Here is a 15,996-nt window from a genome sequence, read left to right as displayed (position 1 = left end):
TTATCTCTAGGTTGGACTTAACAATTATGAAAAGCTGTTAGCATATTTGAAAATATTTTGTAAAAGTTTATTTTAAAGGCATAAAATGTTGATTCATATCATTCTTATTTTCTTTTATCAAGGAGACTTTATGTTCTTGATGTGGAATTTATAAAAAGTCTAAAATACTTGAATTTTCGTTTTTGAATAAATTTTATTTTAAGGCTACAAATGGCTCTCCATAATAATTAAGTCCAACTTCGAGTTAAGTTCAAATTAGGATCTTTGTGAAACACACCCCAGGAGGGTGTTTCATAAAACTGCGTAAAGTAACGCATGACTTTACGAATGCCTTGAATATGAAGAGCTAAAATGGGATTCTCAAATCCTTTTAATTGCAAAAGCTAAAGTTGAAATATGCAGATGTTCATTAACCTTATCATTATTAACAAAATATTTTAATGCAAAGTGTATTTTTGTCTACAATTTAATTGAGATTATGGGAAATACAGTCACACTTTTTTTAAATGTGAGGAAAAAATTTAGGCATCCCAGTTGGCTCTTCATACTCAAATACTTTGTAAATTCATTCGTAACTTTTCGCACAGCTTCATGAAACACCCCCAGGAACTTCATACATGATGAATACAGGGTGTGTAGTGATTAATGTGGCAATAAAACTTGACAATTTGAGATTTTATGGTTATTTCACGACGGGTAAATTACAATGAAAATCTATGAATGAGAAATTTTACAGGGTTTCGAATGAGTAAGCCACTATTACAGCATATATTGCAATAGTATTCAATAAAACATATAATTATAGATTGAAAGTAAATTCTCTGTCAGGGAATTAGTATTGCTATTACTTTTAATAAGCAAATAAATAGTAACAACTGTTACAGGGATGCCAGTTTTCCGGAAATAGCCTGAATTTAGGCCCTGGCGAGTCATTTTCAGACCATCGTTTAGGCTTTTTTGTGTACAAAATAGCTCATTCTAGGTGATTTTCAGGCCCTCTGACCAATTCTTACTTGCATCCCTGCTTTTACTATTACTATAACTATATATATAGATATTTCCCCACCGGAACCTCACATTAACTATAGCAAATCCCCCCAAAATTGCAAGCATATATTTGCTTAGCAGTCAGATGATGCTACGTAGGGTTGAAACAGCCCCTGCTGCGTTTCATTTGGCTTTTTGTGTTTTCTTAAACAAACAGGCCTGATAAAAACCCGATTTAAATCGGTTTCCCGATTTTTTTAATTTTTCCCGATTTTTTCCCGATTTTTTTTTTTTCTTCCCGATTTAAAAAAAAAAAAAAAGAATTTTTTTTTTTTTTTTTTTTTTTTTTTTTTTTTTTTTACCAGATTTTTTTTCCCTTCCCTATTTTATCCTGATTTTCCCGATTCCCCCCTTATTTTCTCTATTCTTCCCTATTTTGCCCTATTTTTTCCCCCAATTTTCTTACTCGAAAGGGGGGAATGTTGTTAGATGCCATTTTTTCCCCGCGAATCCTCTTTTTTTTTTTTACTCAGGGGGGCGTGGTTGAGGGGAAAACAAAAAACCTATTTTTTTTTTAGTGCTCACTATCACCCCTGAACAAACTACATGTATCGGTAAAGATTCCATGTTCATTATAACCCTTCTCATACTGCACCTCCTAATCTTTAGCTAACATTTAGCGTTTTAGGAAAGACAGGAATATAAATGAATATTTTCTCTATTTTTCATATCTGAAGTCTTCTAATTTGTATCAAATTTAAATAATACATGTATTCACAAGGAAGAGTACTTTTTAATATATCTTTTATACAAAAATTACAGTACAGATCCAAACTATTTTTCTATTCATAGTGTCTATGATTGTGTGTAAATTAATGTGAAGTTTATGCTGATGATATATGTATAACAGTGTATACAAGAATGTTTATTTGTTCTCTGATAAAATAATTTTCATGTTTCTCGGGCAATTCTTATGCATACGCTGTTCCATATGTTACCAATGATAATGGAAATTATAAAATGGGTCCAAGAATGTAGCCAATGAGAAGCGTCAAAATGGTTCACATGTACATGCATTCATTTTTACCATATGCACGGGAGTATTTGATTTTGATAGTAGACCCATTTTATAAAACAAATAATACACAGGTATTCTTTCGTGACGTCATGGCGATGCGTCGCTATTCGGGTAAAATGCACCATTGAAGATACCCTCATGCGCCGCATCGCCATAGCGCACTCACACCTGTGTTTTATTTGTCTACTGAAAAAAAATTAATATAGAAAGTGTTATTTTTCTTCGTATTTTTTGTGATCCAAATGCTTCCAATCCTATCGGGTGGTATTCTCATAAGTTAAGCCGGGACTTAAGTCCAGACTAAACAAGAATTTTAGTTCACACTTCTATGGAATGCTAGGTTTCATCTTCCTCCTTCAATATTCATGACAAAGATAATCTACCAAAGACTTTGTTAAAATTCAGTTAATACTCATATTATCTTTTTCCTCCCTTTTCATTCCAAAATTAATTTTTTGGACACTTTTCATTGAAGGATTAAAATAATCTGTACAGGGTAAATGAGATGGCAACTGGCACTCCATAAAAGTGTGGACTAACTTAGTACGCGCTAACTTAGTACGCGCTCTCGGAATACCACCCAAGGACTTTACACAATTATTAGATATACTAGAAGCAAAGATATAGTCGACTAGACATTGATGTACATGTATGAGACAAAATAACTTTCATCTTGCCTGACCAACAAGTGTAAATGTCTGAATAGAAATTCTATTCAATGAATTAGAATGATGTTAATTTGAACTTTGTTGATTAATTTGAGTGATTTATTCTTGCTTGCTTGCCAATCCTCGCTACTGCAATTACGGTATTTTGCCATAGAGGGCAGCACCAGCCATGGGTATATTTGACAAAAGCGCTTCTGGTTCCCATACAAATACAATGGGTCGAGAACTGGAAAGTCAGATAGAAATTATAGTTTCGGAACCAAGAAACTATAAATAACATATTGTGATGGTGCCAACATAGCTCTCTTCTTATCATCTGGGGAGTTCACGAAAGTTTAACAGTAGTTTAGCAAAATAAGGAATTAGTTGACACTGCTGTACATTCTCTACGCAAGCCGGACGAATCCTTGTCTTATCGTCTTCCCAGTATCGTATCTGCGCACGTGCTGTCCTGCGCAATGTGGGAGGAAGGTTGCCATCTACTGTCGAACATCGTATTTGTTTAAAGTCTGAATACTGCTTTTACACTTCATGTTGCCTATCCCATTTAGACATGTGTTATAAGAAAAATAATATTTTAAATGGGTTATAGGCACCTTGCCTGTACTATGGAAGACAACTTTAAATTTATGATGATGATAACGATAAGGGAGTGAAGTGTGAAAGAAAAGCTTGCATGGCAGGAATACTTCCTTGGGTGTGGAGATGGTGCACACAATGTGTGTAGGTTTTCATATCCACTGATTGTGGTGATACAAACCACATGATTTAATTTTATCAATGTTATAATATGACTATTGTGTGCTAGACAAATATACATGCTGGTATGTAGTGGATTATAATTGATCTTATTCACTGAAATGATTTAAATTTTATTTTGATAGATCAGTTAACTAACGTATTCAAATTGATGTATAATTTTTAAACAAAGGTTGTTTTTGACAACCTGAAAGCTTGCCAAGGCTTGCCTGACATAGCATCAGGTAATGTATGCAGACTGGATTCCAAGTATTGTAGTTCGTTCATTAACAACAGGTTAGTGGAATACCTCATCGCTAGGTCCCTAGGAAAGAAACATCCACAATACAGTCAAACCTGTCTACAAAGACCACCTGTCTACAAGGACTACATTTGTTGTTTCCCTTGAAAATGGTTTCTCATTGAAACATGTACTAAAGGAACCTGTCTACAAAGGCCACTTTCTGTGTTTACCTTGGGTGGTCTGTAGACAGTTTTGGCTGTAATATGTTTAGTAAACTGGTCTTTTTATGAGGGTTGAACATTTCTAGAGTGGGGAAGCAGTTGAATTTTGAATGGTGTGTTTATCTTATACTTTGAATGAATGGATAGTTTGATTTATTCATTTTTTAAGTGCATCTTCATTTTAGATGAAATAGTGAAAAATTGAAAGCCAAGTTGTCCATGCTGCTGCAATTAGCATGTTTTTATCATCAAAATATCCTCACTTTAGAAAGGGATATTTTTATCATCTTTCTTTTTTCTTCTTATGAAATTCTTCTTGAATTCTGCATGATTTGTTCAGCTTATATTTTGAATTTCTTCTTCTTTTAAGTGCATCTTCATTTTAGATGAAATAGTAAAAGTTTGAAAGCAAACTTATACCCACTGATGCAATTAGCATGTTTTTATCATCAAAATATCCCCACTTTTAGAAAGGGATATTTTTTCTAACATTTTATTCTTTTATTATGCATGGTCGTAGCTTAATTAGGCAGATCAATCATTGACATTGAAAGCCTGAAAGCTAGACTAGTATGTCAGATGCAATTCAAATTTTGTTTAAACGTTTGATTTTTGAAAACATTTCGATCAAGATGTGCGTGCGTGTGTGCTGTAGTGTGCAAAGAAAGTGAATTGTGCTGCAATAAATGTATGAAGTTTGAAGACCTAGATTTATTGGACATAACAGCATAACTGGGAATTAAGACTCCCAAAATCAACCTTAAAGTATTTCAAATATGTTATGCATCACCTATAGATATTTGAGAACATTGAAATTATTATGTAATCGGAACAATCCTGACTTCTATGGGATATAAAATAGTTTATCGAAATTGCCCTCATGATGATTTCTCGAAAGCCTCAGTGATCTTGTTACGGTGTAAATGGCTGTAGTCATTACTAGAGACGTCTTTTCTTCCAATCTTGATGTGTGATTTTAAATTGAAGTCAATTTTTGTATGTACCACTTTTTATATACATGTGCCGATTCATGTAAATTATGTGGTTGTCGTTATATGATTGTCATTATATGATTGTCATCATGTGGTTGTCAGTATGTGGTTGTCGTTATATGGTTGTCATTATCTGATTGTCATTATGTGATAGCGCCATTCGTGTTCTATGGACACGGATCTATATTTCATATATTTCAAAGAATATATCAACCAATAAAGAATATTCATTTTTCTTCTGAATCTTTAAATCAAATGATTTTTTTTTTAAATGCATGTGCAGATTCATGTACATTATAATATATGATTGTCATTATATGATTGTCATTTATATGATTGTCATTATATGATTGTCATTATGTGATAGCGCCATTCGTGTTCTGGGGACACAGATCTATTTGTCAAATATTTCAAAGAATATATCAACCAATAAAGAATATTCATTTTCTTCTGAATCTTTAAATCAAATGATTTTTTTTTTAAATACATGTGCAGATTTATGTACATTATAATATATGATTGTCATTTTATGATTGTCATTATGTGATTGTCATTATGTGATAGCGCCATTCGTGTTCTGGGGACACGGATCTATTTGTCAAATATTTGAAAGAATATATCAACCAATAACAAATATTCATTTTTCTTCTGAATCTTTAAAACAAATGATTGTTCTGGGTAATTGCTTTGAGGTATGTATAAACAAGGCATGTTATGACGTGAAGTGGTGGCGCTGGAGTTGAGTATTGTATTTTGGCCGGAGTAGTATAAGGTTACCCTGCGAGTTCTAAAGAAAATAATATTGTAGAAACGGATTATAAGATGGAGATAGAGAGGGGGACGCAGTATTAAAGAAAAAGGAATAAATACATGAGAGAGAGAGAGGGAGAGAGAGAGAAATAGAGGTGGAGAGAGAAGGGGGAAGAGAGTCATAGAGAGAGAGAGAAATAGGGGTGGAGAGAGAAGGGGGAAGAGAGTCATAGAGAGAGAGAGATAGGGGTGGAGAGAGAAGGGGGAAGAGAGTCATAGAGAGAGAGAGAGAGAGAGAGAGAGAGAGAGATAGGGGGTGGAGAGAGAAGGGGGAAGAGAGTCATAAAGAGAGAAAAGAGAGAGACATGAGAGGAAAAGAGAAGTGTATAAACAGACAATGAAAGACGAGAAGAGAGAGGCCGAGGGTGGGTACATGGAAGGAAAGAAGAGAGAAAGGAAAAAAGAAACTGCAGGGACCAAGATTATATGGTAAAGAGGGCATGAACAGTTTGTATGTGAGTTTGAGTGAGAGAGGGAATGGGAAGGGAGGGAGAGAAAGAGAGAGAAAGAGGGAGAGAAAGAAAGAAAAGGGAGGGGGGGGGGGGTCATAGAGGGGGTAACGGGGACAGAACGAGATGAGAGGGAAATAAAAGGGTAGAAACGTACACATGAAAGACAGGAAGAGGGAGAGGGAGATAGATGGAAGAAAAGAAAGAAAACAGGAGAGAGAGAGAGAGAAAGGAGAGAAAAGAGAGAGAGAGAAGGAAAAGAAGAAATCAAGAAACTATAGAATAAAGGCACGTAAAATATGAAGTGGCAAACCCCGGTTTAAAAAAAATGCGATTAATGATATTGGGCTGAAATCCGTGCCACTCAAACCCATATTGCATAAGCAAACTCATATTGACAATTATGTTGACACAGACGGAGAGGCAAATATATGCACATGTCAGTTTTTTTGTTTAACATCGTCAGTTCCTGGACATTTTTTAGACGGAGGTTAACCATGGCAATGATATCATCATCTTTAGTGAGTCATGATAATGAAGATGGAGGGTATTGCGACTGACTTCTTAAAGCCCTACTGTACTACTTATAGCTACTTGCGCCCTCTATATAGCAAACAGTACCTAATCGGTGCCTGTTGGTCCCCCATGAGCCTCTTCGTCTTATGTTTATTGAGAGCTGATTTGATAAGATAACCACCTGTCAGTGACCTTGCATGGAGGTCTAATCCCCCTGGCTAAACGAGTGTAGACGGGCTTTAAAATCTTCGATCGTTCTCAGCAGCCAGCTGGTTACATAAATGGCAAATGAAATTATGATATGCAGTAATTTTCAATTTTAATGTTTCAACACATTGCGTTTTCCCCCCGTTTGAAAAACTCCCCTTGAACAATGAGATGGATAAGAGGCAAGAACCGTTCCATGCTCTCTCTCTCTCTCTCTCTCTCTCTCTCTCTCATCTCTCCCTCCCCCCCCCTCTCTCTCTCTCACTCCCTCTCTCTCTCTCTCTCTTTGTCTCTCTCTGTCTCTCTCTGTCTCTCTCTCTCTGTCCCTTTCTCTGTCTCTCTCCCCCTGTCTCTCTCTCTCACTCACTATCACTCTCTGCCCACATCCTATATTTACTATCTATTATATCAACCGCTCCCTCTTCCTAGCATTGTCACCCACCTCCAACAACTGGTTTGTTTTCATCTCTATAAAGGCACACGACGGTCTCGTCACAGTCTGTATTTGAATCACGTTTATTGGTTAGCATAATATCCTGAAGATGTTTCGATGTGGACGTTTCTTTCTATCTTTTATTATTATTGTTTGTTAATATCTAGCGCGATCCGAATTTCTTATGATTATTTTCATAGAGTAGGTTGCCTTATTTTCTGTTCAAGCAGATATAGTTTCTTTTGATGCGACACTGTCCTAACCTAGACCTATATTAGTCGATTACTTTGTCTGAAATCATCTGTCATTGCAATTGGTTGTTTTGGTGTGGTTAGCGACTTAAAGTTTAGCCTTTTCTCTTCTTTAAAGTGGGACTGCACTACTTGTAGCTATGTGCGCCCTCTATACAGCAAACAATGCCTAAGCGGTACCCGTTGACCCCCCATGGTTCCCTTTTCTTATCTTAATTGAGACCTGATTTTATGAGATAACCACCTGCCAGCGACCATGCCGGGAGGTCTAATCCCTCCTGGCCAAACTAGTGCAGATAGGCTTTAAAGGTCTTGTGCTGACTAGTATCTCTCCGGCGGCTCCCTTTCTAGAGACAGTTTAAAATTATCCTCGTCAGAATGATGGAACTCCTTTAGCAGGAGCTCCCTGACGACATGGCTCTTCTCACAGGGACGGTACTGCACTGCAGAGAGCTGAAACTGCAGTAATGCTTCGTGGAGGTGGAATTCCGATTCCCACCGGTGTTTCCAGGGCACGTCATCGTGCTCGTGCGCCATGTTACGTAACTCCGAATAATGCTTAGATCGCGTGTGGTCCACGTCACCGTGGCCGATGTCGTCACCGCGTTCGAAGCCTTCGAGAAGTTTATCACGGAGTGCGCTGTCGATCTGACCTCGAGTGTTGACCCTCTCCCTCTCCTCTGCGACGAGCTTGGCGTATTCTAAAACAAGCATTATAATGTGTTGTTTCCGATATGTGCTCATACCTTTCTTTCCATTGTCACTTGTATCAGAAGGCGGCTTTGTACCAAGCGAATCGACTTTTTTGGCTATTTTATTGAAGAGTGAAAATAATTTCGGCTCGCTTTTTTGATTGTCAGACGATTTTTTGTTTCCCTTCTTAACTGCAACTTTGTCCTTTTCATCGTTATCCTCCAGAGAGTGCCCTTCGACGATGTTTATCGCTGACTCGTTATCGCTGCTGGTTGAGCTTCCAATATCACCGTGGTCGTCGTAGAGTTTGTGCGCGAGTCTGGTTCCGTTGATATCGACAGTCGAGTAGAATTCGATGATGCGCATGAGCACGGAGCCCAAGAATGGAAGGCAAGGTGGCGTCCTCATCGCTTGATCTAGGTCAGGGTCGTTGTCCAGGGAGAGACCTTCGTCATTTGTGTAGTCAAGAAGATCTTGCCACAACCTTCAAGAGGAAGATAAGAAGACAGAAAGCATGTATTCGTGCGTGATGATAGTAGCATACGAAAGCATAAATGGAAAAGAAGTAAATTGTGTTGTTTGATAAATCATACTTATCTAAAAAATAATGCCTTGAAACAACAGATGGGTTAGATCTGAAATTTGTAACAAATATATCAATTTATCAATATTTTAATTGAATTTTGATCATCTTACATTGCAAAGTATGGAAACAAGTCAAGTGCACTGTGGAAAGTAACTGATTTATTTGGACACTTACTGGTACTCTTTGGGATCTTGTTCGTCAAGCAGCAACCATGTATCCCGCAGCCGGTAGACTGCCGGCGATTGTAAGCCCGCGAGAACTGCCAGCAAAGAATGATAATTCTTCATCTCCTTTAGAGCTTCTGCAACCTTCAAGAAGTATTTAATGACCGAAGCCCGTTCAGTTGACCCCGACGGAAGCAGAACCTCCTTGGTTACCATGCCAGCGACCTTTGTGAAGAAGTCTATGGCTGAGACAACGTTCGGTGCTCGGTAGTTTCGATCTTCTTTCAGCCACATGCAGCCGACCATCTCTGCTTCGTGGATCCGCAAGAACAATTCTGCGTCGACTGCCGTCAGTTCGTCCGCCAGGTCATCAGGGTCCACATCTCGCAAGGAGCTAGGGCTCTCGTGAGGGGATTCCTTTAAGATGTGAAGTTTGCGATTGGCTCCGGTGAAGATGCTCATTCGCTTTCCAGTGCTAGTGGGCTTCGATACCCGGCGTTTAAGATTGTAATGGTTATGATGACGTGGTCGATCTTTTGTACCGGAATAAAGTGTTTTTGACCATTGTTTCTCTTTCTGATGAGCACTATCGTCAAAGCTCGCATGAGGTTTGTCTTTCCTGGTATGTGTTTGTTTCAGTCTTGGGTCAGGACTCTTTTTCCTTAAGTCATCGACCAGCTTATGCAGATCCATCTCTCCCTTCGTGAGAAGCATCACGTGTCCGTTGATCACATGAGGAGTCCGGCGGTCGTCGTCATTCTCCAAGTCTAGATATACGAGTGACGTGCGATGTGTGAGCTTATCAGCATTCGGTAGATCCTCGATGAAGCTCGCTTCTCCCTCAAGAACATCTGGTAGAGACGCGGTGTGGTGAATCTCACCCTTGTTGATGCCAACTCTTTGGGTACTGTCTTTGGTGTCAACGACCTCATTTCCTTCAAGAAGCACATCCAACCTCGTCATCGATGCCATTGGGCGAGTGCGTCCCATGTGACCATGCTTATGTACCTCAACGTTGGTCTTTTCGAACAGGTCGTCGATGGAGAGGATGAGTCCCTTCCTGGTATCCCTGGCATGCCTGTTCGACCAGCTCTCAGCGTTGCTCGAGACCAGACTCCCGACGCTTAGAATGTCCTCAAGGCTTGACATTGAGTCTACCCCACCGTTGTGAAGAAGCACAGACTGCATACGATTTTTAAGTGTGGCTCTAGATTGACTGTGACGACCTTTTAGGGATGAATGGCCAATGTTTGAGGATTGTCCATGTTTTGTCTTGTCGTGATTGCGGTGACACGACCCGTGGTCATCTTCCTCGTCATCGCTGTCTGGAAGGGTTTCATCGTGATGGTCAATGATGTGTTCCGCAAAATGATGGACCCATCGATGAGCTGTTGATTTTTTGCGGTCTTCTATTCGGGGAGTGGGTCCGAAGGACGCGGTCTTTCCATTTTGATTAGAATCAAGAGTAGCATGTTCGTAATGAGGTTCTGCTGGTAAGCCTCTGCCACCTTTATTGTCATCTAATGATTCGATTTTATTGGACGTTATGGATTGTCTGTCCAGCGATTCATGTTCGCTTATGTTTGAGTTGTGAACTCGATGACGTTTCATTCTTTGCTTCCTTCTCTTTTGTTTGCTCTCAACTCTCCTGCGCTGTTCCAACTCATGAATCCACCAAACCCATTCATGCCACGTGTCTTCCCGATGCTTACTTTCCGAGGGTTCCAGATACCATATGAGACCATTGCACAACCGAACCCGAATCACATGTTCGCCGATCTCCTCCGAATGCGTCCGAATAGACAGCCGAACATTTACGAGAGGGAAAAGATAAATCAACTCGAACAGTTCTAGATCCGAATCGCATTTATTTTTATTAGCCTGTGATGACTTTATAGAAGCAAGTTTTTCTTCCGCAATCAGCAAAGTGGATGACGTAAGACCTACTTGGACCATTCGAGACTGAATATCTTTCCGTCGATTGAGGACAAAAGAACTTTCGAGAAGAATAACCTCTTCTGTGAGTGTGATATAGTCCTCTGTCCATAGCAACCGCTGTATTCTCGAGTTGCAGGCCAATTCTGAATCCATTTTTGGTGCAATTTTCGATTAAAAAAGGATTTCAGGGGAAGAACCCTTCTATGGAAGCATGGTTTTCGCGTTTACATTTCATGTGCAATGTCTTGTTTGATCTGTTGCGAAGTGAACAATTTTTTTCCAAGATGCAATACTTACAGCGCACGCGCATTGATGATGTCACAAGGCTCACGCGTTTTAGTTAGCTTAGTTATAGCGCGCATTTTACAATGACGTCATAAAGCTAAAACCACGCTAAAATGCATCCACACAGAACGAGATAAAGATAAAGAAAGAGCGAGAGAGAAGGGGGGGAGGAGAGAGAAAAGGGAGAGAGAGAGAGAGAGAGAAAGAGAGGGGATAAACAGCGATAAAGTAAAGAAAGGGTACAGGGGAATCCATTGCTTTTCCATCTGCATCTACTCTAAAACATCTAGTCAATTAAACACACGTCCTTGACCCAAAATGGGGAAAATTGTCAGCGTCAGAGCATTAACTTTTGTTGTACATGTTTTTCCCATTCGTCCATTCCTTTACATTTGTATACATGTGCACCATCCGATCGATATGCCCAATCTGATTTTCCGAACTCTGTCCTTCCAAATCACAATTGTCTTCCTGACGAGTAGAATCCAATTGTTCAATCGTAAATTATTGATTCATTAATTATTCATCCACTTCGCATTCTTTTGTCGTGAGATAATGCAGCGCGATGAAGGATTTCAATATGATATGAAAAAAACTTGCGCTGAGCTGCATGGATGCAAATAAAAAATATTAGTTATTGTCTGTGTTGATAAATGACAGTAGAAATGTGGAACCACCGGACGCAGTTTCGCTTTATAATATAGGATTTCCCGGCCAAATTCGCCTGTTTGTCATTCGAATTTTCAAATTAAATTAAGTTGGCGCAGATTGGCTTTGCCATGCCAATTATCATTCAATTTTCCAGTTTTTGTATTTGAGTTAGGATTTTAGTAGAAGAGTTTCATAGATCTGTCAATCAATTTAGAAACTGCTCAACTAGCATTCAAATTAATATTCACTTGTCGAAGCGTAATTTGTATCATTCAAATTAACACCTGTCATTCGTATTCGTAATATTTTTTTTATCCAAGTTAGGAATGTTAGGGGGAAGAATTGCAACAAACTTTTACAGTTTTTAAATAATGCAGTTAAAATGCATGATTTGCCATTGGGGTCTAAGCTGCTATTCCATTTATATATTTTCAGGACAATGCAGATTGGTGTATTTAGACATACAGTAAAGAAGGGGCGAAAACAAGGGATATGGCATTTCTGCACGGACATATTCATATACCCGGGAAAGGTGGGGGTACCCTCAATCGCCCCTTTTTTTACTACAGACTCGGAATTTTACAAAAGTAATTCACATCGTCTCTTATACCCAGCACACCCCTCTGTTTTTCTTAAAGGGTTTCATAGTTTACTTGTCCGCCAGCAGACCGATGGCTAAAGACATGGCTAAATAATGAATCATGTTCAAATTGTTGACTCTAGTCCCTACCCCAGTCACAATATTGTACCCTTCTTCCATAATGAAATTATGATGAAATTATGATAAATTTATGATGAAACATAAGACAAACAACTTCCTTACATGAACATTTACAAATATACTGAGACCATCAGGTCTGTAGATGCAAGTCGTTTTTTCTTCTTAACAATCAAACTTAAATGCTGATGAATATCAGATAAATCTAATATAAAAAGTGTAAGCGTATAAATGCAAGAAAATGAAATATGATGAAATACACATGAAAAAACAATCTTGAAAGAAAAAGAATGTTCTATAAAAAGTGTCTAATAAACGAGAAATGTATATTGACCATCAATTTAAGTGCACCAAGTGCTAATTTGAATGCTACAAATTAATGAATTAGAATTCTAGAAGTACACCGTTGCGTTGTCAGAAAATCGTGTTGCGCCAAATCGAAAGACCAAATAGCGAAAGAAGCACATTGTTCATTAATTGAAATGAAACATACGTAGATTCTAAAGAAAATTCCATAGATTTGAAAACTATAAAAGGGAATATAAACCCGAGATATACCTGACTGCACTAAAACCGTCGAATTTGAACGCAAGACAAATTAATTTGAATGACAAACTCGCGAATTTGGCCGGGAAATCCTATAACTTGACCCAGGAAGCGTGTGTTTAATGTGGCTTACTTAGATTCATCAGGTCATCGCGTCCGGTCGGGTGGTCGCGTTTCACGACCTTTCGTAAAAAGAAAAACGGAAGATAATAATAATATTATTCAGTTCCTGTATAGCGCATAATACGTTATGAAATATCATCTCTATGCGCTTCCAAAGAGCTTTGGAAATTATTGTCCTAGCTTTAGCTCCGGCAGCCGTAATCCGCGCACAGGCAAGGAATAATCCTACTAGGTACCCATTTACTTCACCTGCATGGGTTGAGTGTGGCAAATGTAGCTTAATGTCTTGCCAAAGGACATTAGTGCCGCTGCGGAACTCGAAATGCGGACCTTCTGATACAAAGTCTGGTGACATATCCACTCGACTACGACACCTCTACGATATGACGCGACCGTATTAGATTTGCCGTAGAGTTTTTTTTTTAACAAAGTGTCGGGTTAAATTGGACCAGACCACTTGTAGATGAGAGGGATATATTTTACAAATATAACCCCCGATATTTCGTGAATAAAAGGACATGATTTCACGAAAGGTCGTGTAACGCGATCACCCGACCCGACGAGATGACCCGATTATTCGAAGTAAGCCGTTTAATGAACCACGGCCTTGGCCTTTGTGTCTCCGCTTTGATTATTCTGAGACAGAGAGAGATATATAGCGAGAGCTAGCAGGAGGGGGGGGGGGGGGGGGTAAAAAGAACTTTAGAGAGAGAGGGGAGAAAAGCAAAGATGTGGAGACAAGAGGATGCCGAGAAGATGCAGTGCTTATGCATGAATGTGACCCTTTGTACAACCCTCAAGTTGTCTATCTATGACGGATGGTTTGCCATTGAAACGGGCAATTATGCATTGCTACCCACTCCAAAAGTAGGCCTACTGTACGTTGCATTGTAATCAAATATATGAATTGACCACTTCGGAAATAGCACATGAAAAAAAGACCCCCTCCCTCCAATATCTACACATTTTTTAAACTTAAGGAAGTCCTACTTTGTGCAATTTAGAAAAATCCTTGACAAAATGATCCTTGATGGAGATGCTTCATGAAAACCTTATGTTTGCCCTCTTTGTAGAATACTACATTTCCACCTATGTACCTGTGTATCATAGAAACTGTCTTTGTGACCAATACAATCCAATCTTTCGGCCTTGATTTATTGATCCATCAATTACCCATCAATTTCGAATTCTTTTGTCGTGATATTTGATATTGATTGTGGTGATCAGTGACAATAGAAATATGGAATCACCGCTTTTGAATGGCTTGACTCAAAAAGCGTGTGTTTATTTGTTTTTTTAAACAACGGCCTTGGACCTTTTGTCTCTGCTTTGATGAATGTGGTTTCTTATTAGAAATGAGCGGTTATCATTGTCGGATAATTTGTTTCATCGATTTTCCAATCTTCATAGTCATCACAAGCTCTATAAGATCGGTGTAACGATTGGGGTCTGGTGTTTACCACACATAACCGGTAAGAAGGAATTCGTTGAATGCTGTGAGCACCGACATCGGTAGCCTGGCAGAACCGGGTAACATATTGGAGCGCTTTGAGCACCCTGTAGGGTGCATAATGTGCGCTATATAAATATCCAATAATATTATTATTACTATTATTATATTCGCCCCCTATCCATCGTATATAATTATGCATGCATACATAAGAGAAAAGAGGAAGAAGAGGAAGAAGAAGAAGAAGAAGAAGAAGAAGAAGAAGAAGAAGACGAAGAAGAAGAAGAAGAAGAAGACGAAGAAGAAGAAGAAGAAGAAGAAGACGAAGAAGAAGAAGAAGAAGAAGAAGAAGAAGAAGAAGAAGAAGAAGAAGAAGAAGAAGAAGAAGAAAGAAGATGAAGAAGAAGAAGAAGAAAGAAAATAATAATGATAACAAGGAGAAAATGAAATAAATGTATTGATACATCTGTCAATGTAACATAAATAATTTCCCCATCGGTTTAAAATTTTTAAAAACGACATGATACAACATAAATATACAACGAAGTGATCAGACATATCTTAAGAGAACAGAAGAAAATACAAAATATATTTTTATGAACGAAATTAAAATGGAAGAAGAAGGAGAAGGAAAAGTAGATGAGAGATAGGTAGGGGAGGAAGAGAAAGGGAGGGAGAAAGAGAGATATAGAGGGGTTGAGAGAGAGAGATATGTAGAAAGGGGAGGGGAAAGAGAGGAGAAGAATAAAAAGAACTATAAAATATTTAGAGAGAGAGAGAGAGAGAGGCAGGGACAGAGACAGTGACAGAGAGAGAACGAGAGAAAGAGAGAGAGGGGGACAGAGAAAGAGACAGTGACAGAGAGAGAACGAGAGAGAGAGAGAGAGAGAGAGAGAGAGAGAGAGAGGGGAGAGAGAGAGAGGGGGAGAGAGTAGAGAAGCAAATTATGTTCCAAAAAAAAAGGCGCGGGGAACTTAAATATAGTGCGTCTATACATGCTTCTGGCCCTTTGTACATATGGTTCCAGCCCCCTCCTATCCCAAGGTCTCAAGCTACGTCATTGCCCGTTTTTTCACGGCTTCCTGACACAAGTTCAACATCCTTTTTTTATATCGACTATCTAGCCATGACGGGTGTTTTGCCATCTAATTAGGAACTTTGGTATTAATAATAAGAATAATAATTATGTCTTGTTTACCCAGGGTAGCCTCATCAGTATTTATACTGTTCTCCCTGAGGGCCCTGCAA

The 15,996-nt window shown here is 38.7% G+C and overlaps 1 protein-coding gene across 1 annotated transcript in view; it reads left to right on the top strand.

Annotated features, from left to right (window-relative positions):
* Nucleotides 1-14,027: 14,027 nt before the first annotated feature.
* The window catches only part of LOC105446520, a 38,426-nt gene continuing 36,457 nt past the window's right edge, over nt 14,028-15,996 (top strand). The window contains exon 1 of the mRNA XM_030983493.1: nt 14,028-14,165. Within this exon, the coding sequence (XP_030839353.1) occupies nt 14,028-14,165 (138 nt within the window). The remainder of the gene's footprint in view (nt 14,166-15,996) is intronic.

This window comes from Strongylocentrotus purpuratus, unplaced genomic scaffold (assembly GCF_000002235.5).
Source record: "Strongylocentrotus purpuratus isolate Spur 01 unplaced genomic scaffold, Spur_5.0 spur5_scaffold_13, whole genome shotgun sequence".
NCBI classification, from domain to species: Eukaryota; Metazoa; Echinodermata; class Echinoidea; order Camarodonta; family Strongylocentrotidae; genus Strongylocentrotus; species Strongylocentrotus purpuratus.
Note: the sequence above shows the minus strand (reverse complement) of the source record. Positions and strands in the feature narration are given on the sequence as shown.